Below are 23,791 nucleotides of genomic sequence, written 5' to 3' on the forward strand. Positions count from 1 at the left end.
ACAACTTCATACTTTCACAGTGAGGCTCTCTTTGGATGCGGGTCTGCTGCTGGGTGGGGGCAGGAGTCCTGCGACTCGCAGTCCTGTCCTCCTCCAGCGTGAAATCCCTGAGCTTGCTCAGTTGTGGCGGAGCCCTCCCTCCTTCCCTCTGGCAGGCAGGGATCACCCATCCTTAAGGTGAGAGGGGATGGTGCTTGGCCAGCTGTCAGGAGCCGTGACTCACGGGGGATCACAGACGGAGCCCTGCTCTCCCTGCAATCTGCTCTTCCTTCTGGAGCCTCTTCGTGAGCTGTTGCTGAATGTTTGTTTTCACCACATCTAGGGTGGATCTGGGAGAAGCTCGGGCCCACTATTTAGCCTGAAGAGTTGGACTCAGTAAGTTTCCAGTCTGGAATATGTTGGGAGGCTTCCTTCTCTAGGTGGGGGTTTGTAGAAAATTTGGCAGACGGCACTGCATGGAGTAAGACGAGGCCAAGGTCCCAAAAAACATAATATTTTGTGTTCAATTCTTGTCATGGAGCAAGCAAACCCCACAAGACTGATTCACTGCTTGCGAATACAGGGGCATACTGTCTAGACTTGGATGGAGTCAGGGAGTGATCCTGCTCTTCGTGGTACTGCTGAGGGAACATGAGCCTGGTGGGATTCTTTTTTGGCAGTTTTAGAAGTTACTTCACACTTTCTTACAAGCTGCCTCTCAGGGAATGCTTTTGACATGAATACGTTAGTGTTTTATTATAACCGTAATTAATATATACATGGTGGAGCAATTGCAGTCCTGCCTGTCACTCTCAATCTTCTGTCTCGTTGGAAAATCTTGCACATTTTAATGATGAGTCCCCAGAGCTGCAGGTGTGTCAAGGAAGTGACACTCCTGTTCTCATGGGCAGGATCAGTGGGAGGGCCATATCCTCAGCCGCAGTGGCTGCAGCAAAGCCAGGGTTTGGGTCTGCAGCACACATGCCGTAATCCTTGCGTGCCTCAGCCCATTCTTCACCTTTGACAGAAGAAATGCAAGAAATCTTACTGTACCATCATGTGCTCCTGGAGAAACTACCCCGAGGCAGCAATTATGCCTGTAGTGCCCTCTTTGTCTGGTGCTGCTGTGTAGTTTGAATATTCAGAGTGTGGCAAGGATTCCTAGGACCCTGAGCTCAGTCGGCAACCTGTCTGGGAGGTGGAGAGCAGCCCCAGGTGCCTGCAAGGGCCTGCTACGGCTGCGCCTGTTGCTGCTGCTCTCCTGTTTCCAGCATGCAGCAGCATGTCCCAGCCACCCCACCTCAAACAGCCCAAGGATCCTTTAGTATTTCCAAGCTAATTGATGGCTCTTCCATCTTTTTCCCTGCTCCACATGGTCATGTTTTTAATACTGTTACTCCTTCTGCCTCAGTAGGTTTCTGCTATCCTGAACTGCAGCTCTTTGTGCTCCTGATTCACTCCAGTCCATTCATCTCTTTTTGGTGGCAGAGTGCTGTCGGCTGCTGGATATTGGGCTCTTTGTTTGTACAGCCAGCACAAAGCTGGTGACAAAGGGACAGCCTGTGTCCCAAGGAGCCCACGTGCTATGGGGAAGGCAGTGGAGAGTAATAGGAGCAACGGATGGGACGGCAGAGGTGAGGGTGGCCAGGGGCCAGGGCATGCTGGCTGCAGCAGGGGCATGGCATGGGGGTGGGGAGAGACATGCTGAGGAAGCTGTTCCTGCTGAGTACAAACCCGCTTTGTTCCCAGGAGGTGAGTCGGACTGGATAAACAGAGTGGTCCTGTCAGCAGAAAGCCTTTCCCTGGCTGGATCCCCCACTGGCACTCTCACTGGAAGTTGGCTGCACCTCATCAGCAGAGATGTTTTCTCTTCTCTGTGTTAGCTTCCCCTCTTCCTGACTCTCCAGGGCTCAGGTGGGCTGTGTGTGGCTCTATGGAGAAATGGGGTCCCTAGGGACCCTGTGTGTTTTGTTGTGTTGTCACTGTGCTCTTTGTGCTGTTAGGTGGGCGGGGTTATTTGTTAAGCCGTGCTGCCCTAGGGACGGGTATCACCGGCTGGGCAGTGCTTGGAGTGTGATCGTTCACTGTGCACTTAGAGGCGCTTTGAGAAGGGAGGACATTGGGTCTCATTGTAGGGAATTTGGGTCCAAATGGACAGAGCAGGGACTCTGCTTGTGATGTGGGAGGAAAGCAGCCTGTGCCAAGGGGACTGATGGGGAAGATGCTGACATCCCAGTGTCACAGAGGGCAGGGCTCTGGAAGCACCTTGGAGAGGTGTTTGCTGCGCCATCCTGTGCCTGTAATTGCAGTGGGACAGGAAGTGAAGGCAAACACTCACTAGCCTGAGGTGTTGATGTTGAAGAATAATCTTAAAGTTCCCAGTTGCTTTGGATGGATGAATTTCTCAGTTCCCATTCCAAGGAATCTGGGAGGAGGTGAACGAGCAGCTTAAGCTGCAGGACTGCTGCTGCCCTGGTGCAATGTATTGCCTTGATGGTGAGGCTGAAAATCAGAAATGATACAGGAGCCTGGTTCAGCAACCACTTCTGGAGGAAGAGGGAATTCAGGACATAGCCCTTGATTGAGGAGGTCTTTGCCTGCCCTCAGGTCTCCTGCCAAGGGAGTTTCAGCCTTGGCTTCCAGAGCCTTGGACAGGGTCTGTACCCTCATCTCAGCTTGGCTTCTGCCAAGAACCATGGTGATGCCTCCCAGGAGATGACTGAGCCTGGTACCTAGAAGGCAGAAGGGATATTTCCAGTCAGGTCTGAGGATGCTCAGGCAGGGTCAGCCCAGGTGGGGATGGGAAGAGTTCACCAGTGGGGAAGACGATAGTGGCATGAGTGGCCTCAGTGGACTTTGTGCCTCTTCTCTTGCTGGGCCAGAAGTGTGACACTGCTTCAGCATGTGGTTCCTGTGGCCCTGACTGATGGCATGGGGAGGAGGATTCCTGTGCCCATCCTGCCAGAGCATGTGTGGTGGGACATGCAAGTGGATGGTGCTGTCTGCTCACCCGCCCCTGGCAGGCTCAGAGCCCTGCGCTGTATGTCAGGGAAATGCTGAGTTTCCTCCCCTCCTCTTGCTTCCTTCCTGATGGGAATTCACTTCCAAATTTCTTGCTGCTTCTCCCCCCCCTTGCAGCACAAATACGTGGCACTACAGAGATAGTCAAAGGGGCTGGGCAAGGCAGCTTAGACCACAGGGGCTGTATTGCTGGAGACCCTTGGATCCTGCAGTATATGGCGAGGGTTTTACTTTCTGAGCATATATGTGATAATTTCAGGTGTTTCTGGCTGCTAAAAAACTTCTCACTGTCTCAGCCCTAGGCACTGATCCGCCTTCAGACCCTGCGCGATGGAGGCTGGCTCCGTGGTACGGGCAGTCTTTGATTTCTGTCCCAGTGTCTCTGAAGAGCTGCCCCTCTTCGTGGGAGATGTCATCGAGGTGTTGGCTGTGGTGGACGAGTTCTGGCTCCTTGGCAAGAAGGAAGGTGTCACAGGTAAGAGCTGGAAGTGTCTGCACCTGGATCCATACATGTGTCAGCTAAACATCCACTCCATGAGCACCCCTTCCCTTGGCCAGCACTGTGCAGAACCTGATTTGATTTACTAAATCTTTCATGGGACTTTGATTGGGACTGAGGGTGCAGGTTGCCTGCCAGCTTTGCCTCAACTATTCAGACAACTTGTTTATTGTTTTTTGAGAGAGATTAGTGAAGGGTCAGTTCTTGAGAAGACGAGAGCTTCACAATACTGGTTGTTCCATTCTCTGTGGTGAGACAGCCCATTTCCTGGCTACTTTGTGTGCTGACCTGCTGTGGCAGTGGAAGGAGTGACGGGAAACAGATGCACTGAGACTGGAAATGGATCCGCATCCAAGTGACCTTGTCAGGTCAAGTCAGTTGGAGATGCAGCAATAGAGTCCATGTGTCCCCCCAAGTCCTCTGACTCAGCCCCACTTCCTCCTTTCCGCTTCAAAGCATTTTCCTGCACAAACTGCCATCAGTATGTGTGTGCCTGAAGTAGTGTGCAAGTCTCAAACTTTTGGAGGGGTGTGAGAAACTTCTGAAGCAGCAAAATTCTCATCGTGAAACAGTCTGTTTAGGCAGCATTTTATCATCTTAATACTGATGTTAAGAGGATGTGTGAGCTCTCAGGGAGAGGAAAACCAGGCCACTTCAAGTCATAAGCCTGCCTCTGTCTTCAGCAGGAGGATGGGACTGGAGTTTCATCTCTGCCTGTAGAGATGGAGCTGCTATTGTAGCAGCAGTCTGAGCTCTCCTAACAAACTGTCTAAAACAAAAATAGACAGGAGCAAAGTTGGAGAGGACTTCTCTCCTGTGCTACATGTCGCTGATAAATGACATTGAACGAATGTGCCTGATCCTGCTGCTGCTGCCAAAGTCACTGGGCAAAAATTACATCTGCAGTTCTTACCACAGTTTTGTCTTCCAGTGGTGAGGTTGTTCTCAAGCAGATGAAGCTATTAAGGAATAGTAAACAGATGTGTTTCGTAGCTCAAAGATAAAAAAAAGTGCTGAAGTCAAACGGAATGGTTTTTAATGACCTTTAATTCAAAACCCACTTGCATTCCTGCTTTCTCTTGGAACAGCTGTTGTAGTTTTCTACTCAGCTTTCTAAGCTGAAGTTGTAGGGGATTGGAAAAGCACTTTTGAATAGAAACTGTGAAGGTGCTTAATATTCATTACTCTGGAATAATCAGTGTGGAATAATTACTGTAACTCCATGACTTTCTTTCTAACAGCATTATGTTGTTTCCATAGAGCAGGAAACTAAGACATGGAAAAAGAGGTAGAACTGGTTAAAACTGTGAAGGAAGCAGCTGAGGCTGGTGGATGTCAAACTGCCTAAAGCCAGTGCTAAGCTCTGGATGTCTAAGATATGGTGTTTCCAGGTTTTATTAGAAAATACTGGATCAGTAAGAAGGAATGCTGGAAGTGCTACTAGCCCATACTCCATCACATTATATAGGAATGAGTGAATTTAGTGGCCTTTGCAGTGGGCTCTGCCATGTCCTGTTCTCCAGGATTGAAATTAGTAGCTGAGTGGTATCCTGTGATGGCCAACAAGTGTGCTCTGCCCTGCCTGGCTGGGGCCTGTTCAGAATAGCTGGGCATCCAGCAATGGGAGCCATGGTGAAACAGGTGCACAGAGTGACAATGTGGGGAAGGTCCCTGGAGTCTCAGCAGTGCTGAAGCTGTGACAGAGCCTGTGACTCACTGATTTGGCCATCCTCAGTGTGGTGGCTTGACTTCTGTGCCGAGGCTGCACGGGGGCCAAGCCTTATAGAGGCAGGAGCACCAGGTGGATATGCCCAGTCAGAAAACAGCATCCAGCACTATGAATCTCTTCATTCTCGTCTGGATCTGAGTTGGGAAGGAAGCAGTAAAAGCAGAGAAAACCTAGTATGTCTGTTCCCAGAAGCTCCATGCTGATGGCACAGTCCCAGTGATGAACACAGTGTGTTGGTTGCCTGGAGTGATCTGAGGGCAGAAAGCTTTTTGTTCTCTGTCAGTTCATAAGCATTTAAAACCTCAGGAATTCCTGACTCCCAAACTCATTTCTCTTCCACCATGCCATTGAGGCACCCAGGATAAATGAGTATTTTCCTTTAGCAGGAGATAAATAGATCCCAAAATCTGGAAGGAGGGTGGAGGTAGTGGTGGGCTACAGGAAAGACTCATTGCTGACAACTGCTTCTCCTTTTAGGGCAGTTTCCTAGCAGCTTTGTTGAACCTGTGGATATTCCTCCTTTGAAGCAGGGAGAAAAACTGCTTGTTTGTACCAATGACTTCACATCTCAAGAGCCAGGGAGCTTATCATTGCAGAGAGGTAATCTCCATTCCCTTCTTTTGATTTGCAGCTCGTAAGCCTCATCTGTCCTTCCAGACAGATGAACCTAGTCACAGCATCCTGCCTAGAGTGACAGAAGAGAGAGGTGAACTTCCTAGTACCTCATGACATGGGTCTTGTCAAATCCACCACGAACTTCTGGGCCTCTGCCACTCTGATACCAGTTTCTCATGATCTGTCGTTACTCATGAAACTCCAGAAGTTGGAGTCGCCTATCATAGTAAATTTACAGCTGCCTTTTAACTGACCTCCAATACCCAAATCTTAGACTTGCATTTGGGGGAGAAATCAAAGCTTTAATGCACCTTCGTGTCTTTGCAGCCAAAACTGTGTATCTTACATGTGTGTGCAAGAGGCTGCTGATACTTCATGCCTTACCCCATCCTGTTCTCATGTGCATCCCCAGCATGTGCTGTGCTCTCGCAGAGTGCCAGACCTCACCCACAGCCAGGAGGGTCAAAGGAAGGCAAGAATAAGAGGTAGGAAGCAATAATGAGAGCAGTTTTGAACTGGTGTTTGTCATTCTCTGCAGGAGACCTGGTGATCCTGGGGGGGTCCCTGGCCTCCAGCTGGCTCCAGGGCCGGAGCAGCTGGGGTTCCAAGGGCTTTTTCCCCTCATCATGTGTGCGGGAGCTGTGCCTTTCAGTTCGGAGACGTCAGCTGTCCCAGAGCACTCTCCTGGAGGTGCCTGCCTACTCACTGGGCCAAGCCCGGGCCCTGATGGACCTGTCTGCTCAGCTAGAGGAGGAACTGGACTTCAGGGAAGGGGATGTAATCAACATTGTTGGTGTCCCAGAGCCTGGCTGGTTTGAAGGTGAGCTCAGAGGCTGCAGAGGCATTTTTCCAGAGGGTTTTGTGGAACTGCTTACTCCTCTGCAAGCACCAGGAACCTCAGTGGATCCAGAGCCCACTGGGACTTGTGACACCAATGGGACAGTGGAGATGCCCCCCAAGGAGGACGAAGAGCCAGGGAACACTTATGGTGTTGCCCTCTATCAGTTCCAAGCCATGGAGTCCAAGGAACTGGATTTTGATGTGGGTGACAGGATTCGGATTGTTGGCGTTCTGGAGGATGGCTGGCTGGAGGGGGAGCTGAGAGGAAAACGTGGCATCTTTCCACACAGATTTGTGAGGCTGGAAGCCTCTGAGGCTTGCAGGGTAAAGGTGTGTGCTGGGGATCTCCAAGGTGAGGACAGCTGTGGATTGTCCATCCATCAAGACCCAGAAAACACCGGCTCTGAAGCTCTTCCTTTGCTAGGGAAAGATGGCAGGGAAAAGGAAGAGGGCTTGGCTGCACACCCTGAGCCTGCCACCATTTTGTCTCACAAGGTGGGGAGGTCAGAGGGTCCTCTTGCAACTGACTTGAGACAGCATCAGGCCTTTCCCAGCACAGGACACCAAGGGCTACATCCCAAAGGCCCAGTGGACTCCCTCCCCTCTGCCTGCATGAAGACTGTCAATGGCCTTCTCCTCTCTGCTCAGCTGCCTCCTCCACAGGGCAACAGGCCTGGCCAAGCAGGTGAGTTGGAGCCTGGGGGGACCATTTCAGCCTCCCCAGGAAAATCAGAATGTCACGCTCTGCTTGAGCACGATGGAGACAGTCCCGCTGTGCCCTTGCAGGCTTCCCATGTCCCCCAAGATCCTTACAGGAGCCAGGCAATTTCATCTTCTAACAGCTGGGCAGCATCCCAGCCCCAGGAGATCCAGAGCAGCACCCAGGATCTAGACAATTGGATGGACAGTCAACAGGAGAAGTCCAAGCCCTGTTCCTCCAGCTCAGGAGCTGCCCAGGTGGGCCTGGACACGTGGGCTGGGAACTGGGGGGAGTGCTGCCCACTTGCAGTGCAGGGGGACAGCTGCACAGACCTTGACTCCAAACTGACGGAGCAGCTGGCACAGTTTGAGAAGAGTCTGTCAAGTACCAGTGCTGAGCAGAACAAAGTCTCCCGTCATTTCTCTATCTTGGACTACAGCTCTGAGAAGGACATTGTCCGTGGGTCTCCTGTGTCTGTCCCCCACTCCAGGCAGACAGAGAGGAGGAGGGCCCTGAGGCCACCCCCTCCTCGGCCCAGCCTTGCAACAACCCCTGTGCACACGCTGGGTGGCCAGACATCCAAAGGCAGGTCTCTGTCCTTCTCAGTCAAGCCCTCCCGGCCTGCACCCCGGCCTCCGTCAGGCAACCAGCAGAAAAATGTGGCCCCTGCACAGCTTCAGCCCAGCACCCCAGAGCAGCGGGTGGAGGAGGGACGTGAGGACTTGACACAGGCAGGATCAGCTTCCCCCTGCTCCATTCTGCTGACTAGGATTGGAGAGGTAGAGCGAGACTTGGAAGCTTATGGCAAGACCCGTGCTGAGCTAAGCCTGATGCTGGAGGAGCAGCAGGATGAGCTGGTGAGAGCAGAGACCATGGAAAACCTTGAATTCTGTGACTCCAACATTGAGAGCCTCAACATGGAGCTGCAGGAGCTGAGAGGTGAGTCTACAGCAGCATGGGATGGGGGTTCTTCAGGGGGACAACTGCCCCTGCTGTTTAGAGATGCTATTGAAACCAGTCTTTTATACCCTTCTTTAATTCCTGGTAATTTTGTAAGCAGTCAAATCATCATGATTTTGCTTTGGAGAATCAGTGTCTTTCTCTGAACATCCCTTTGCCCCGGTCTTCCCCACCCACTTTTCCTTTCAACTCTCCCGTCTCCTCTTCTGGCCCCACCATCCATCCAGAGCCTTCATCTGATCCGTTCCCAGTATATCCTTGCTATTAAGCAAAAGCAGAGCTGCTACAGTTTCAACCTCCCTGCCTCATCCCCTCTTAGCTGTAGGGGAGTGAGCAGCAGCTTCAGAGTGGCTTTGCTTGTGGTCCTGCAGTTGAGATTTGAGTTGATGTCTGTGGTGTGACTGCCATCAGCCTGTCAGGGCACTGAGTTTACTGTGGTTTCTGTTCTGGTGGTGATACAGACCTGTGGGGCCTTGTCACTCAGATCAGAGTGGATGCACAGAAGGGGACTGAACCTGGCCTGGGAGTGTGATGGATTAGTGGGCAAAAAGTAAAGCCTGACCCTGTGCTTCTGCCATCCATGCAGTCCTAGATAGGAAAATGACACCGTGCTGTTGGTAACAGCAACAAAGAGCTTTAAATTGTGGCAAATCTTTAGCTGGAAAGATAACTTTTGTCCACGTAGCCCCAAAAAATTAGTCAGGGAAGAGAAATTTGCGATGATTATATCAGCACGTTTGGCCTCTGAAACCCAAAGATGCCATGTAAAGTTCAGTGCTGTTAATTATGTTACACTTGGTATTACAGTAGACAAAGTATAAAGATGAGACCACATACGTTTTATCCCACAGTCCCTTCCCCAGCTTCTCCCAGGAGCTCTGACACCACAGTTCTGTTACTGAAACCCACGATGTGCAGGAAATGTGGGCACTGCATTCAGGAGGTGGAGTGAAATGCCAGCTCCTGCCTGGGGATTACTCACTCTGACTTCATTGCCTCCATCTGCCCACTGCTTTATCAGTGCTGGGAAGCCCAGGCACTTTGTTGCACGATCGTGTCTGATGCAGAGCACATGGGAATGAAGGCAGATTCAGGTGCCCCAGGAAAATAGGGTGACAAACGGCCTCCACATCAACAGTGTGCAAGAGGCACGCTTGGAAGGAGGCTTAGAGGATATGAGACAAGACGAAATAACTTGAAGGTAGGAAGAGAAAACTCTAGGCTGAATCTCAAGGGAATTTTTCTAATGGGATGGATCTTTCTGGGAAACTTCTCTTACCATCCTAGTGCTTCCTGGCAGAGGACAGATCCTGTAAAACCTGTGCCCTGTTGGTTCCTGAAACTGGAAGTTTTAAGCAAGAACTAATGCACTATCCTGAGACATGCTCAAGTTAGTATCCCCTCAGTAGTCCTAGAGGATTTTTCACCAGTTCAAAGAGACCTGAGGATTTGTAAGTAACCTCTCTGGTCCTGTGATAAAGATGTTTTCTACCTAAGCTTTGTCACATCCTTCCTGCCACATCTGAGTGTAGCCAGAGAGCATGTCTCAGGCTTCCTAGCCCAGCTCTAGTGCAGCAGGCCAGATCAGTAACAGGGTTTTACATCAGCTCAGCAAAATGAGTTTGTGCCATGCCTGAGGCGTGACCTCTGCCTTGCCGTTGTTAGGGGAACATGGAGGCACACTGGTGGGAGAAAAGCTTTCACTAAGCTTTGACCAGCAACCAAAGCAGGGCTGATGTAGTCTTGGGGGAATTCAGCCTATCCTTTGGGATATAGAACCAAACCACATATAGAAAGTATGTGGTTTTCTACAACACATGTTTAAAATTGTCACATTGCTTCTTTGGTGTGTCTGTGCACACTGGGGGTTTGCCTGGCTTGGGCAGGATTAGCGCTTGCCCTCCTGCAGTTGGAGTAGGAGAGTCCATAGGTTTTATTGTTGTCTTCTACCAGCACAGAGCATGGGCTGTGCATTCCTAACAAGTGTTGAAAAAACCTGAGACACGGATGACATCCATGGACTCCCATGCTTTCTGTCTAGGGCATGTAGGGCATTGTTGGTTTCTTATAGGAGCTCTGCATTTGGCATGGAAAACTGGGAATATGCTGTGCCCTGCAGTGAGAGGTGTTACTAGACTGCATGTTTCTGTAGCCTCCTGAAAATTTATATTTTGTGTTGGCACTGAACTCCATAAGCCAGGTAATCCCTTCAAGGCTGTTCCTGTCAGCAGGTAGAGCAGCTGTTCACCTTGGAGCAGGGAACCAGGCAGCTGTGGCTGCACGGCACTGTGTAGGCACTACTGGGGGGGCTCTGTCTTGCAGGGAGCAGCTCCTCTCCTGATCTTCCAGTGACTGTGGGTGAGGACTGGGAAAAGGGTGGGTTCAGCATCAGGTTTGAGCCAGGGGCAGCCTGAAGGCCTCAGTTTGCCCCTGTGAGGTGTGGAGCAGAGCCCAGCCTCCTCTAGACTGCGTTGTTTAGCCTCCACGCCATTAGGAATGTGAAGGCAGTGGAAGGAGACCTGGTATCCCATCTCTGGTTTGTGGCTTCCTGCAGTCTCACACACGGTCTGTTTCCCTTCCCTGAGGACATTGGTCTGGGGCAGGGCCTCTGCCTGCTCCAGTGCCCTCCTCTTCCTTGCCTCTGAGCTGCCTGAGGAGAGGCTTTGGCAAAGCTGCGGAGCCGGTTTGGGCAGCGAGAGCCTGCCCAGCCTCGGCTTCCCTCCTCGGGGCTGGTTACTGATTACTTTGGGCAGCAGGTGGAGGAGGCCAGGGCTGGCAGTGATTGGGCCTGCGCCTCCTCCTACCCTTGCTGACTGGTTTCAGGAAGCAGCACCTGCATTTCACTTGGGACAGGAGCACTGGAGCAGAGCGGAGAAACAGCGTCAGCCCGGGCTTGGGCTCAGGGAGCAGACAGTGAGGGGAGTTAGCCCCTGCTCCATACCCCGCAGGACTATGTGCTCTTATCCTGGGTCGAAACACTGCGTGGAAGATCCAAGACAGGAACGGCGACTCCTCAGCTGGGAATATGAGGACTCTTGTGCCATACGGAGAGAGGACGTAGCTGGGGTGGCTGTGCTGCGCAGGGAGGCTGGCTGCAGTGACAGACCCAGGGCGACAAGGAGGCAGTACCCAGGCAGCCAGGGAGCAGACGGTGGCTGGGACAGTTACAGGAGAGGAGAGGGCTTCTCTGTGGACCAACGGAGCATGAATGTAGACTGTGGAGGTTTTTGGAAGGGAGATGTGCAGTACATGGGCTGCAGGAGAGCAGATGGTGCTTGGGAAGGCAAAAGCCAGGATACAGAGGGTAGAAACTACAGGGCGTACGAGAAGGAGGACATTCAATACAGAAACTGCAGTTCTGAGATAAGAGAAGGGCGGAGCAGAGAGGACAGAGTACCTGGGCAGTCCAGGGAGGGGGGAAGGCAGTATGGAGGCGATAGAGGCCCTGAAGGCCATGGGGAGAGGGGAAGGTGGTATCAGGACTACAGTGAGGATGAAAGACATTATAGGAAGAAGGAAAGGGGGTATAGGCAAGAGAGGGACTCTGGGGAGTATAGGGAGAGAAGAAGGCAGTATAGAGAGGACAGAGGCAATCGAGTATATAGGGAAGGGGAAAGGTGGTATAGAGAGGATGGAGGCTCTGGGGCATATAGAGATCAGGAAAGGCAGTGTGTAGGTATCGGAGACCAGGTAGACCAAGAAGACATTGAACAGCACAGGCAGCCCAAAGGCCATGTCATAGACCACAGCAGTCTGGACAGAGGTTGTGAAGTTCCTGCTTTGGCAGGCAGGTCCTTAGACAGTAGTGTGAGCCTGGGGTCAGGTACCTGCTACACACAGTTTGAGATGTGGGACATTGACTCCAATGGCTGTGGGGAGCTGGAAGGAGCAGCCCCAGGGCCTGGGATGCCGGCCAAGAGCAGCAGTGGAGCAGAGCGCTCGAGGGTACGCACGGGCCGGCCGGACTGGAGCCAGGTCTGGGAGCAGGAGGCCGAGGACACGAACAGGGTGGGCTCTGTGCTGCAGCGAAACAGCTTCTACAGACGGACGGCTCCCAGTGCCCTGCGGCACTCAGAGTTTGTGCAGACCAGGAAGAAAAAGCAAGGTACACGGGGAAATAGTGGGCAATTGCCTTGGGTGTGCCTGTGCTCTGCCCTGGCACTGGGGCAGCACCAGGACTCTGACACAGGTGGGAGTGGCCAGCACTGACCACTGGCTCTCATGGGAAGGTTTCTCCCTGGGACTTGCTGAAATGAGCATCATGGTTGTTACCCCTCTGCACAATTGCTGATCTGCCCTGCAAGGGGATTTCACAGAGGCCCAGGTGGGAGGGAAGCACAGGCAATACAGACTTGCTGCTGTCCTTTCTCTTGCTCCTCCATCTGTGTTCCCAGTGTTTTAGGTACACCCTAAAACTTGTGGCCCTGTTCTTTTGTCTAGTCTCTCAGGGTCCTGAGGAGGTTCCTCATGTGGGAAAGGGTGGGGTGCTGGGGTTATTCCCACTACCTGTTTTACTTTTATAACCCATCGTGAACAGATTTGATGTTTAGGAACCAATTCCTGGCTCAGAGCGTGAGTATGGCAGCTGATCACAGGCAGCACGAAGCAGGAAGTAGAGGAAGTTGGTGTAGCACTCAGACATAAGCGGAGAGCAAGTACTTGTAGTTGTGTAATGCACATGGGCAGGACATTGAGGTACCTGCATGTTGGGGGGCTGTCACATTTGGGAATCCCCTGCATCGCCAGCCCCTCGCTACTGCAGTGTTCCCTTGCCTGTGCTACAGCAGTTCCATGTCCTGGGTCCCCAAGCCATCCGCAGGTCTCCAGTCCCATCAACCAGCACTCTGGAGGTGGAGAAATACCAAAGTGAAAGGCCTGAGCTGTCTTGGCATGGGCAAAATCATTCCATTGATGCTGTGGCTGGGACAGAGTCAGCTGCAGACAGCTTTGTGCAGCTTGGCTTGTTCTTGCAAGAATATTAGTGTGTGTTGGGGAAGTGGCAACAAGGTGTTAAGGTCTGGGCAGAGGGACTAAAGGAGCCCTTCTTGATGGACAGGGTTCCCTGTTGGGCAGCTGTATGTCTGAAACCTGTTTGTTTACGTGCCTTTTCTGCCAGTGTCTGTCTGCGGTAGCTGTGTGTGTGAACTCTCTGTGAAGTGGGAATGAAATGCGGAGGAAAAGCGTGCAATGGCCAAAGAGTTGGCAAAGCTGGAGGCTACATCTGCCTTTGCCTTAACATGAAGTCTGTCCTTTGGAGATTAAGCCTTTTGATTGAGCAGGCTGCGGTGGCTGCGTTTCTGCACTCTCAGGCCGCTCTGTTAGGGTGGGACTTTGCTCAGCTATGTCCCCAGGGTGAGGGAAGGGAGAGGCTTTGCAGTGCCAAGATGTCCAAAGGGCAGCAGGGGAGCCAGGAGGGGCCAGGGAGTGAGGTGGGACACAGTCCAGAAAGCTTTAGGAGGCTGGAGCAGTGCTGGCCTGTCCAGCTTCTGCTAGAGTTGAAGGGACTCAGCAATGCTGAGTGAAAGTCTTCCCTTTTGAGGGTTGTTGAACTTTTCCCCACTGTGGTAGTCTCGGGGGCTGTGAGAGGTGCAGGGCAGGATGCCCTTGCCATCAGCGCCAGTATCCTACAGCAGGGAAGGAGGGAAAGGGCTCTAGGTATTTGAAATACTCTTATGTTCATCCTGTGGCCTGTTTCTGGCTGCAGTTGTCTGTTACATTTGTCCTCCTGCCCTGCTAGGGCACAGTGCTGGACCAGCAACAGCCCTTCTTGGCATGTAATGCTTTGTTGATGCAGCTGCCTCAATGTAAGACCCAACCAGCACCCGGGAGCCTCCCCAAAAGACCTCCCATTGTGCTTGGCAGCAGACAGCCTCCTGCCCACCTGGCAGGAAAAAGTCAGCTCTGGTTTTCCCTCTGTCTGTGCTGCAGGCACCTTTTCTAATGCTGTCCACTTCTCTCACAGGTTCCCCCTCCATCCACAGAGTAACAGAATTTAGGACTTGAAAGCCCCAGTGAGAGATCAAAGAATCATAGAGTAGCTTGGGTTGGAATGGACCTTAAAGATCATCTAGTTCCAACGCCCCTGCCATGGGCAGAGATGCCACCCACTAGATCATGTTACCCAAGTCCCCATTCAGCCTGGCCTTGAACACTTCCAGACCAGCAGGGATGATCTTTTCTGCAAGTGGGATTATCACACTTCTTACAGATTTCTCTACGGTGTAACCTGGTGACAGCTACTTGGTTAGAGCACCTGTTCTGGGATGAGACTCAGATGTGTCTGCCTGACACATCAACAGAAGGAGAACCCTGTCATAGTTTTGCTGCTTAGTCACCATCACTCTTAAAGGTTTTACATGCTAATGTGTTGCGTTTCAGCTCTGAACTCCAACCTTTTTCTACTAAATTAGAGCTTTTTAGTTGAGGGATAGTCTTCTGAGGCAGGTACTATAATTAAGTAATTTTTTAGTCTTCAGTTCTTTGCAGTGAATAGAGTCTTAAAATACTCATGTCAAAGACTCACAGGAAGACCTCTCACTGTCTATTCTTCCTGATGCTCACTGATTTGTCAGTTCAGACTCTTTTAAAACAGTGAACTTCACATTCTGGGTGGGTGTCAGCACTTGCTTGCACCATTTACCTTACTGTGCTCCTGCGCAGCACTTGGGAAACTCCTGATGAGTTTTGGCTGGCCAAGCAAAAGAATTACTCCCCAGAATACAGTCCTGTGTGTGGCTGTGTTTCTTGTCCCCATTAATACATTAATGCATTTGTCTGCATTAAACCTCCTTGGTTTGCATAATTCCATCTTATTCAGGGTACCTTGGATCACTCAGTGACTCATATGCCTCATCTTTATTTGTGATCCTGTTGAATTGATGCTCAGTTCTCTACATGAGAGCAGTGATTTTCCATTTACTTTAAATCTTTTGTAGGATTAACTAAATACAGTCTCTGGAGAACCTGATTAGAAATGCCCTCTTTTCTGGATAGTCTCTACTGGCAGTGAGTTTTCAAGGTACCAGTTAGCAAGGTCTTCTTTTTGTTTTATATTAAGAAATAAACAGAATATTTATTGCATAATTCTACTTTTTTGCCAAGCTTACAAAAAATTTTATTATATCTGCCTACTTGTGGGATTGTGTCATTGTAAGGGTTTTTTTTTTTTTTTGTCCTGGATGGAAATAAGTCTATTATAAAGTAGCATTTTATTTCCTCATTTAAAAAAATAAAACTGAATTCTTAATTCTATCATCCATGGATTTTTCTTTATATCTTTCTTTTAGAATTTTTCTGTACTTCAGAGTTCCTGGTGTGTCTAGTGTCTATTATGTGGTATTCTATGTTCATTAATTTATATTTGCTGCCTTTATTGAAGCATGAATGCTGGACAGATTTTTCATCAATACTGTTCTCTTGATGTTTTTTGGATTATGTATTTAAAACATCCTTTTTTAAGAACTTTCAGCTTTCATTCTTTTTTCCATCAGTGTTTTTGCTCACACTTTCATTGATGCCCTGCCTCAGTTTTAGGTTAGCTCTTTGTACACCATCATACTACTTCACTGTTTTCTGTGTCATGGGTTGGGATCATCCCCTGTTCACACTGAATGCCGTGGGACTGTCTGGGCAACCACAGGCTGTTTGGGGTGATGGCTGTGATCTTACCTGACGTAGAAACATCCCCACCAAGCAGGCTGTAAGTCTGCCATCAAGCCATTCCAGTGGCCCTGGGAAAACATCCCCATTCTGTTCCTGTTCAGCTCACTGGCATATTACCAGTGTCCAGAGTAAGAGTTTCCACCCCAGCCAGATCCTGCTCCTGGCAGCGAGTTTAGCCTTTTGCTCAGATTAATTATTCCCTGCCCTAGTTTCATCGCCTCCCCTCTCATGATCGGCTCCTCCCCTCCTGGCCTCCACATACTTCAAATATTTGCAGCTGGTTTGTTTTGTCCTGACTCACTGCTTGACTCTGCTGAGCTGTGAACCTGGGGCTGGGCTTGCCTCGGGGCTGGGTGCATCTCCCACGGAGGTTCCTGCCTGCCGACCCGGTGCGGATGGGCGGCGCGTCCCTCCGCAGACTGTGCGGATCGCCTTAGCAGCGTGTGCGCCCTGCGAGGCTGCGCCGAGCCACGGGGGATGCTGGCAGGTGAGCCCTGGCGAGGAAGGAGCAGCCGGGGGGCGATGCAGACCTTCGGGGGAGCCCTGCAGCCTGTGCGTGGTGGACATGCATCCCATTGGATCTGGTCTTTGTGGGTCAACTCTGCTTCCAGAGTGGGGCAGGGAAAACCTCTAATTGCATGTGTGCTCCCACGAGGAGGTTAGGTAACAAGAATTCGAAGTTTTTGTTAATTGGAAGAAAGTTGATGACAGTGGCATTTCTCAGACAAGCAGGATGAGCCGTGTGATTGTGGTAGTAAATCACAGCTTCCACGGGAAGGGCAGAAGTGGGAATGTGCTCCAGCTTGACACCTCATTTCCAGGGTGAGCTAGTGTTGAATCTCTCAAGGCTCTGCAGGCTACTAGGAAAGCTCAAAAGCAGGTGCTCCTGGGAGGCTGTCGCAGACCATCAAACCATTCTGAAGAGCCAAGGACATGTTGCAAATTTGCCAAAGGGGATAGAGAAAATGATGTTGTTAGGAGGTTTGAATTTAGAGAGGCAAATTACAGAGCAAAACCTACAAGAGAACAAAAACTGAGCCTCTGAAAATCATGATTGAGAACACTGTTTTTGGAAATGTATTTCTAAATGCCCATTTGGCAACTGTGTCATGGGTAAACTTGAATTTGTCACTGGATCGGAATTCGGTGGCTTCATTAGAAATACCAGTCACATTCCTGCAGGCTAATAGAGTCTGTTCTAGCTGTGGTCTTAATGCCTTCAAAATTGATGGGCATGATGACTCAAATTGAAAAGTAACATTTAAATAGAAAATCTGTGAAGTAAAATGGAGCTGTGTTCAAAATACATTTACTAGATGACCAAAACCAATTTCACATCTGTGGGTTTAGATAAATTCTTAATAAGCCTCATTTAGGGAAAACTACTATTAGACATACAAGAGTGTGTGACAAACAGGAAAAAATAAATTGATGACAAGCAACAGAGGTGGTATGAAATACAAGAAGTGAGAGTTTTTAAACGCATCAGAAACAAATACAAAGTTATACATGTTGGTCAGATAGAAGAGCCAAATGTTAAAAATAAATTCTGTATTTGAAAATTTTGAACTACGAGTGTTTGGAAAGAAGCAGGACTTTTGAGTTCATTGCTGAAGGAGGATGCTAGACTAGTGATAAACTGCAAAAGTCCTAAGATAGTTGACTGCAATGTAGCCTTGGTTTTGAATGAATTTTGAAATATTCAGAAAGACTAGGAAGACCAGAGGAGAATTAATTTGTATGAGTTTTCAAAATAATGCAAATACTGATACTGTGTGAGTAGAACTAGTACCCAGCATTATGCCAGATCAACCAAGCTGAGCTGATGACTACTGTGAGCTTAAAATCCATGCAGGGAAGGCTTTAATTTCCCTCCCATAGGCAGGGACTTGAGACTTGCCGAAGAAGGGTGTCATGGAGACTTGCTGAAGAAGGGTGTCAATCTCCCGAGTGTTGTCTGAATCCTTGCTGCAGGGCACTTTCTGTAAGGGCCTGACCTAGATTTACTCGCCTGGGGTTCGCTTGGTGGAGCGTGGGGAGCTGCTGTGTTTGCCAGCAGTGCTGGACATCCCCAGCTCTGTTTTGGTGAGCTGGAGCCAGACACATGGTGTGACTGCAGTTTAGCTGTAGCTAAGGCTGGGAGTACAGCAGGGTTGTTTGGTGGTACGGTAAGCTCCTGAGGTGTCCTGTAAAAAGCTTCATCTGGTGGCATTTTGCCTGCATATAAATACAAAGTCCTATTCTTTGACCAAGGCAAATGTAATCCTTTCCATTTATCTTCCCAAATGCTGTGACACTTTATTTGTTTTCTTGGGGCATGAAATGGCGTGACACAGAAAATATAATTGAAAGGGTTTTACAATCATGTCCATCATAGCATATGGCAAGATGCATGGGTCATTTCCAGCTGTTATTCTGGCTGGTTTTCATTTTCAAGATTCTTCCCAGCCCACCCCATGCAGTAGTATCATCTCGCCCTCCCACCTCCTCTGGGTTTCACACACCTGTTTGCATTGCAAATTAACACCTTCCTGTTTCTTCCAGGTTGCTTTCCCACTTGAGCTTGCTCTCCTTGAAAACAAATGCCATTCCTTAAAAAATATATATATTTCTTTAAAATAACTCATTTGTTGTTATTTCCTTAACTCTCTGAGCCACAGAGACCTGCTGACTGTTATTATCTTGATGTTTAGTTGTCCCTCCTGTAGGTTTTTCTGCCTGTTCGGGCTCCAAGTGCTGTGTCTCCGGCAAGATATCCCTGTGAGTGTTTGTAGAGGACCTTGCACAGCAGGGCCTGGTCTGCCACTGAGGCTTTGCAGATGCTGTGGAAATGCAAACAGCAAATGTTAAACCCAGCGGCTGCTCCCAGACCCTCCTTGGAGGGATTCCTGCTGCTTTTGAGTTGATAAAGTTTATCATCAGGGACTGGTGGAAACAAGCCAAGACAGCTATTGACTTAGCTGAAATCAGCCTTTTCCCTTATGCAGTTTGGCTCTGATGGGGGTACTCTTAAGGATACTTGCCAGTAGGAATCAGTGAGGCTTTCTCTTCCCAGTGATTGCCTTCTAAATGTAGTGCTGGTTGTGTCACTAAATCCTCCTGTTGAGCTAGCCGTTTTGCCTCTCCCCAGGCTAGATTTCACGGCAGGGCAGCAGAGGCGCAGCTTACAGAGACAGGTATCTTACCTCCTACATCGAGGGCATCTTCTGAGTCTTTCAGCTGGGTTTCTCATTTGCCGCGGCTGGAAATGGGAATGATTTTGATGATGTTCTTTCTGCAGAGCTGCACATCAGTTTGTCCTCAGCCCAGGTAGCTGTGACAACTTGATATTTGATGCTGATGCTCGTGGTTTCTGCTTGTCGATGCTGCTCTGCAATGGGAAGGGCTGAAAGGGCTGGCGATGGTTTCAGATAATTATGGGTTGAGTCAGTGTCTCATCTCAGCTTGGGTCTCTTCTTTTCTTTCCCAGATCGTTTCAGTGTGAAAAGCCCAGCCTGGCTGAGCAGTGGGCAGGGTGCTTGGGCTGAGGCAGCAATTTCCCATGCTGGTTACTACCATCACCCCCTAGGGCAAGGCTGGGGTCTGCCTGCAGCCTGCCCAGCACCTGGGCAGAAGTGGCTGGGAGCATGGGGGTCTCTTGGGGCTGTTCACCGTGGGTGCTTTGGTACCAGTATAAAGTGTCAAGCCCTGGTGTGTGTCCCTGGGAGTCTCCCAGGCTGAGCCCCCGTTGCCTCAGGCTGTCACCAGAGAGGTCAGGGACAGGGAGATCTGAAAGTGCCAGTCCTGCAAAAACATTCTTAGAAATGTCTGAGCTGGGGCATGTCTGCAACTCTAATAAAATCCCATTGAGAGCGAGCAGCTGGGGATCCGTGGGAGACGGCTGGAGTGGACAGGCATTTGTCAAATCAGCAATTGATACTAAATGGGGTACCTGAGGCAGGCTGGGCTGCTGCGAGTGGCTCGGGGGCCTCCGTGCTGCAAAGCAGCCGTGAAATGGGGGAGACCTGAGTGTTCCTGGGCCAGACCCTGCCCCGGAGGGATGTCCCAGGGAGGTGCGGGAGGGGGGCTCCCCCGGGCTGGGGAGGTGGCGGTGGGAACGCTGTGGTTTCGGCCAGAGGACACACGCTTTCCAAAGCAGGCAGGTGGGGCAGGGGGCGGCTGGGGCCCAGGAATCTGCGGGGGAGAAAAAATGTCCTCAATGAAAACCGAGGGGGTCTGGGCCGGCCTAGGGAGCCCGCAGGTTGGGACAGAAAAACCAGGAAAAGGAGAGGGCGGCTGGGGTTTGTGTGGACGGGGACCGAGGAAGGGCGGCCCAGCCCGGGCCCTGCTGGCACCCGGAGGGCCGGGGGCGCCCGCCCCGCCGCCCTGGCCGCGCTCCCAGCTCCGGGCTTGCCCGGCGACAGCACTCATTGTGGGGCCCTGGCGGCCCATTCCCTTATGGAAAGCCTGGGTGCTGCGGAATGGATGACCCTGTTCCCCCGGCCTGAAGAGGGGGGCGCCGCCATTGGTCCGCGGGAACCGGGGGCTCCCCTCCGTGTCTGCTCAGCCCCGCGGAGCTTCCTGAAGCCGCAGAGTGAGAGAGCGAGGGTGGGAGAGGAGTCTGGGCCCGGCCGGCATCAGGGGGGACCGTCTGGAGCAGGTTTGTTGCCTGCGGCCCTCAAAGCCGGGGCATTGTAGTATTCCTGGTGCTGCCAGGGTGGGCTGTGGAGCAGGCCGGAGCTCCCTACTGCCCCGGGGGTGGCAGCTCTGGAAAGGCCCGTGGATGGACAGTCTTGGTCTCTCGGCACTGATGTTTGTCAGTCGCATAGGTTACTCGTGTTCACAGTTCAGATGCTGTTTGTCTCCTGTCCTTGCATCTTTGTTGGAGCATGCTGATCTTGCTTGTCTGTCTTGCAGAGATGACTCTCCTGTCCTCCCAGACACCATCCCTGGAGACATCCTGGGCTGCCACTGAGAGCGCAGAGCAAAGGATGCTGGAGAAGAGGTCCAAGGTTATCGAGGAACTGCTCCAGACAGAGCGGGACTATATCAGAGACCTGGAGATGTGTGTGGAGAGAATCATGGTGCCCCTGCAGCAGGCACAGGTAGGAGCTGGGAGAGAGGGCAAGCTGTGGTGCAGCACTGGAGGACTGGGGGGAGGATATTGAGTCCCTTTTGTTCTCAGAGGCAAGCAAGCAGCATGGAAACCTATAAAGGAAATTCAAGCTATGCTGAGGGAACAGGATGGTTCTTGCAGCTCCTTGCATTTGTAGCAGTAGCCTGTCTGTTTTGAGATCCTGCTGAGCTTTCAGGCTTGCTGAGAGCAAGAGACCTGGGAGCAAGTATCACAGATTCATTGTCTGGGGCAGGAAATGTTCCTCTTCATTTGATTTGTAGGTTAAATTCATTGTCAGGAGAATTAAAATATGGGGTCTTGGCATGGGAACAGAATTATTGGGAGGAGAGCAAGAAAAACAAGGTGAACATGGAATTGCTGGGAAAGAGGAGAACACTGTGGTAGGACACGTTAGGAGTGAGAGTTTCAGTGCACTGGGGGACAAAGGAGTGTGTGCAGAAGTCACTGTGATGGAAGGAGGTGGCAGCAGGTGTCTGCTGTGAAGCTGAGGACTGATGAGTTGGAGGAGGGCAAGAGGGGGCTGTTGGGTCTGACTTGGACTTGTTCCCCCATCCAAGACATCTCTTTTCCCATTCACTAGATGCAGAACATAGACTTCGAGGCCCTTTTTGGAAACATCCACATGGTGATTAGCTTCTCCAAGCAGCTGCTGTCCACCTTGGAGGCTTCAGATGCCATCGGTATGGATTCTGCTGTTAACTTTTGTCAGAAGGCTGGGATGAGCTTTGCTAGTGGCTGGGCATAACAGTTTAAATGGTGGGAGAAGATCACTGGGACTTGGCTTTCTCCCTGCTGGTCTCTGTTGCCTCTCATCAGTCCAACAGCGAAGCCAGGGGGATCTGTGTTGCCCCATGGGTCACTGCTGAGAAACACGGTGCCTGTAGCCCTCTGTGGCCCCTTGCCCCAAAGTGAGCCCCACTCCTCGCTCCTGCACTGCCCCTTCAGACCTTGGACTGCTGATGCCTTTGCTCTTTGGCTCCAGCAACCAGTGTATCCACTTCTCACCCCCAGGAGACCTGGATTGATTGAGCTCTATATGCTAGTGGGTGAGAAGGAGGTGTCCTGCATGCTCTAGTAGCACTGTCTTCTTGACCTGTTTGTGTGGAATGGGAACGCTGGACATCTCACCATGAGGGACACCAACGTTTTTGAAGGCACCTGGGGACCAGGTGACACTGAAATCCTGCTTTGTTGCTGTCTGCAGGGCCAGTGTTCCTGGCACAGCGTGCAGAGCTGGAGAGTGTCTACAGGGTATATTGCCAGAACCATGATGAGGCCATTGCACTGCTGGAAACCTATGAGAAGGATGAGAAGATGCAGAAACTACTCCTGGACCTATTGGATAGCCTCAGGTTGGAGCCTCTGTCTGGCAGCCACCAGGCTGGGGTAGGGGGAATCAGTCTCCAACATCCCTGCCTCTCTGTCAGCAGTGTTTGAACAGTTCAGGTCTACTGTGTCACTGCATTGTTGATCAGGCACTGGATTCAAATGGCCCCCTGCCCCAATGCACAGGTGGTGGAAAACCTGCAGACCCCCTTAAATCTGCATAGAAGCCACCAAGGTGCAGAGGAGGTGGCACATACTGTGTTGAGGGCTCCTGTTTCCCTAACTCTGACCCACCATGGCTGGTGAGGAAGGAGCCGCTTTGCCTGGCTCAGTGACTGCCATGGCTCCAGCTTGTGCAGGTTAATGCCCCAGGAGCTGGCAACTGCTCTGAGGGGACAGGGCTGCACACCTGCCACCACATTAACCCATTGCTTTTCTTTGCTTTTTGGCACTCTGTGGGCCGGCAGGAGCCTGTACAGTGAGTGGTAAGTGCATCCTTCCACTTAGTCCTTGCTTGTCTGTCTGTCTTGGCTTTGCTTTCTTTTGTAACTAATCTGCTGCCACTGGCTGGGTGCGTGCTGGGGGGGCCTAACAGTGCCTTGGGGCACACCTGTGAGGAGAGGGGGGTGTGTGGTATGATTGCAGCAGAGCCAGTGGATGGGCAACACAGGTAGGAGTACAGGGGATGAGGCATGGGGAGGTTTTGATCAGGAAACAGGTTTTGGGAGCCCTCAGCAATGACTGAGGACAGTTGGGTGGTGGGACAGAGTCTGAGACAGGTGGTACTCTGGCAAGTGTGAGGCTGTGCCTATGTAGAATTTCATGGTGGGTCTGGTGATGGAGGGGATCCTGGCTGGGAAAAATCACCTGGTATGAGTGAGAACTGGAAACCTGGAGTTGATCTGACAGCACCAGGAGTTCAGGAGTGCAGTGAGTTTGGACATGAGGGTGGCATGACTTAGGGAGTACAGTGGATTTAGAGGTGGTGTTCTGAGTCTGGTTGGCTTGGATTGAGGAGGCAGAATTTGTGTGACAGAGCTGGACTGACACTTGGTACATCTCCTGTGTCCTGACTTCCCAGGGGCTGCACAAACTACATTAACCTGGGCTCCTTCCTCATCAAGCCAGTGCAAAGGGTGATGCGGTACCCACTGCTGCTGATGGAGCTGCTGAGTGCCACTCCCGAGGCTCATCCTGATAAGGCACCACTCACAGCTGCTGTCCTTGCAGTCAAAGAAATCAATGTCAACATCAATGAATACAAGCGCCGGAAGGACCTGGGTGAGAAGCTGGGCAGAGAGAGACAGGAGTGGGTGTGTTGAGATTGGTGTCTGCTCACCCCTG

General features: G+C 51.1%; 1 protein-coding gene across 3 annotated transcripts in view; it reads left to right on the top strand.

Annotated features, from left to right (window-relative positions):
- The first annotated feature begins 200 nt into the window (after nt 1-200).
- DNMBP (dynamin binding protein) overlaps nt 201-23,791 on the top strand; it is a 28,339-nt gene continuing 4,748 nt past the window's right edge. Inside the window, exons 1-11 of one of the 3 annotated variants that reach the window (XM_008934082.3) lie at nt 201-375; nt 1,391-1,613; nt 1,729-1,893; nt 3,297-3,475; nt 5,706-5,828; nt 6,382-8,322; nt 20,902-21,089; nt 21,702-21,801; nt 22,326-22,473; nt 22,915-22,932; nt 23,529-23,728. In XM_008934082.3, coding sequence (XP_008932330.2) covers nt 3,331-3,475; nt 5,706-5,828; nt 6,382-8,322; nt 20,902-21,089; nt 21,702-21,801; nt 22,326-22,473; nt 22,915-22,932; nt 23,529-23,728 — 2,863 coding nt within the window. In that variant the 5' untranslated portion in view covers nt 201-375; nt 1,391-1,613; nt 1,729-1,893; nt 3,297-3,330. Of the gene's footprint in view, nt 376-1,390; nt 1,614-1,728; nt 1,894-3,296; nt 3,476-5,705; nt 5,829-6,381; nt 8,323-12,276; nt 12,449-20,557; nt 20,645-20,901; nt 21,090-21,701; nt 21,802-22,325; nt 22,474-22,914; nt 22,933-23,528; nt 23,729-23,791 lie in introns of those variants that run through there. The other 2 variants (XM_018069212.3, XM_018069213.2) reach the window with 2 other exon arrangements.

Source organism: Manacus vitellinus, unplaced genomic scaffold (assembly GCF_001715985.3).
Source record: "Manacus vitellinus isolate BGI_N305 unplaced genomic scaffold, ASM171598v3 scaffold_15_pilon, whole genome shotgun sequence".
Taxonomy (NCBI): Eukaryota; Metazoa; Chordata; class Aves; order Passeriformes; family Pipridae; genus Manacus; species Manacus vitellinus.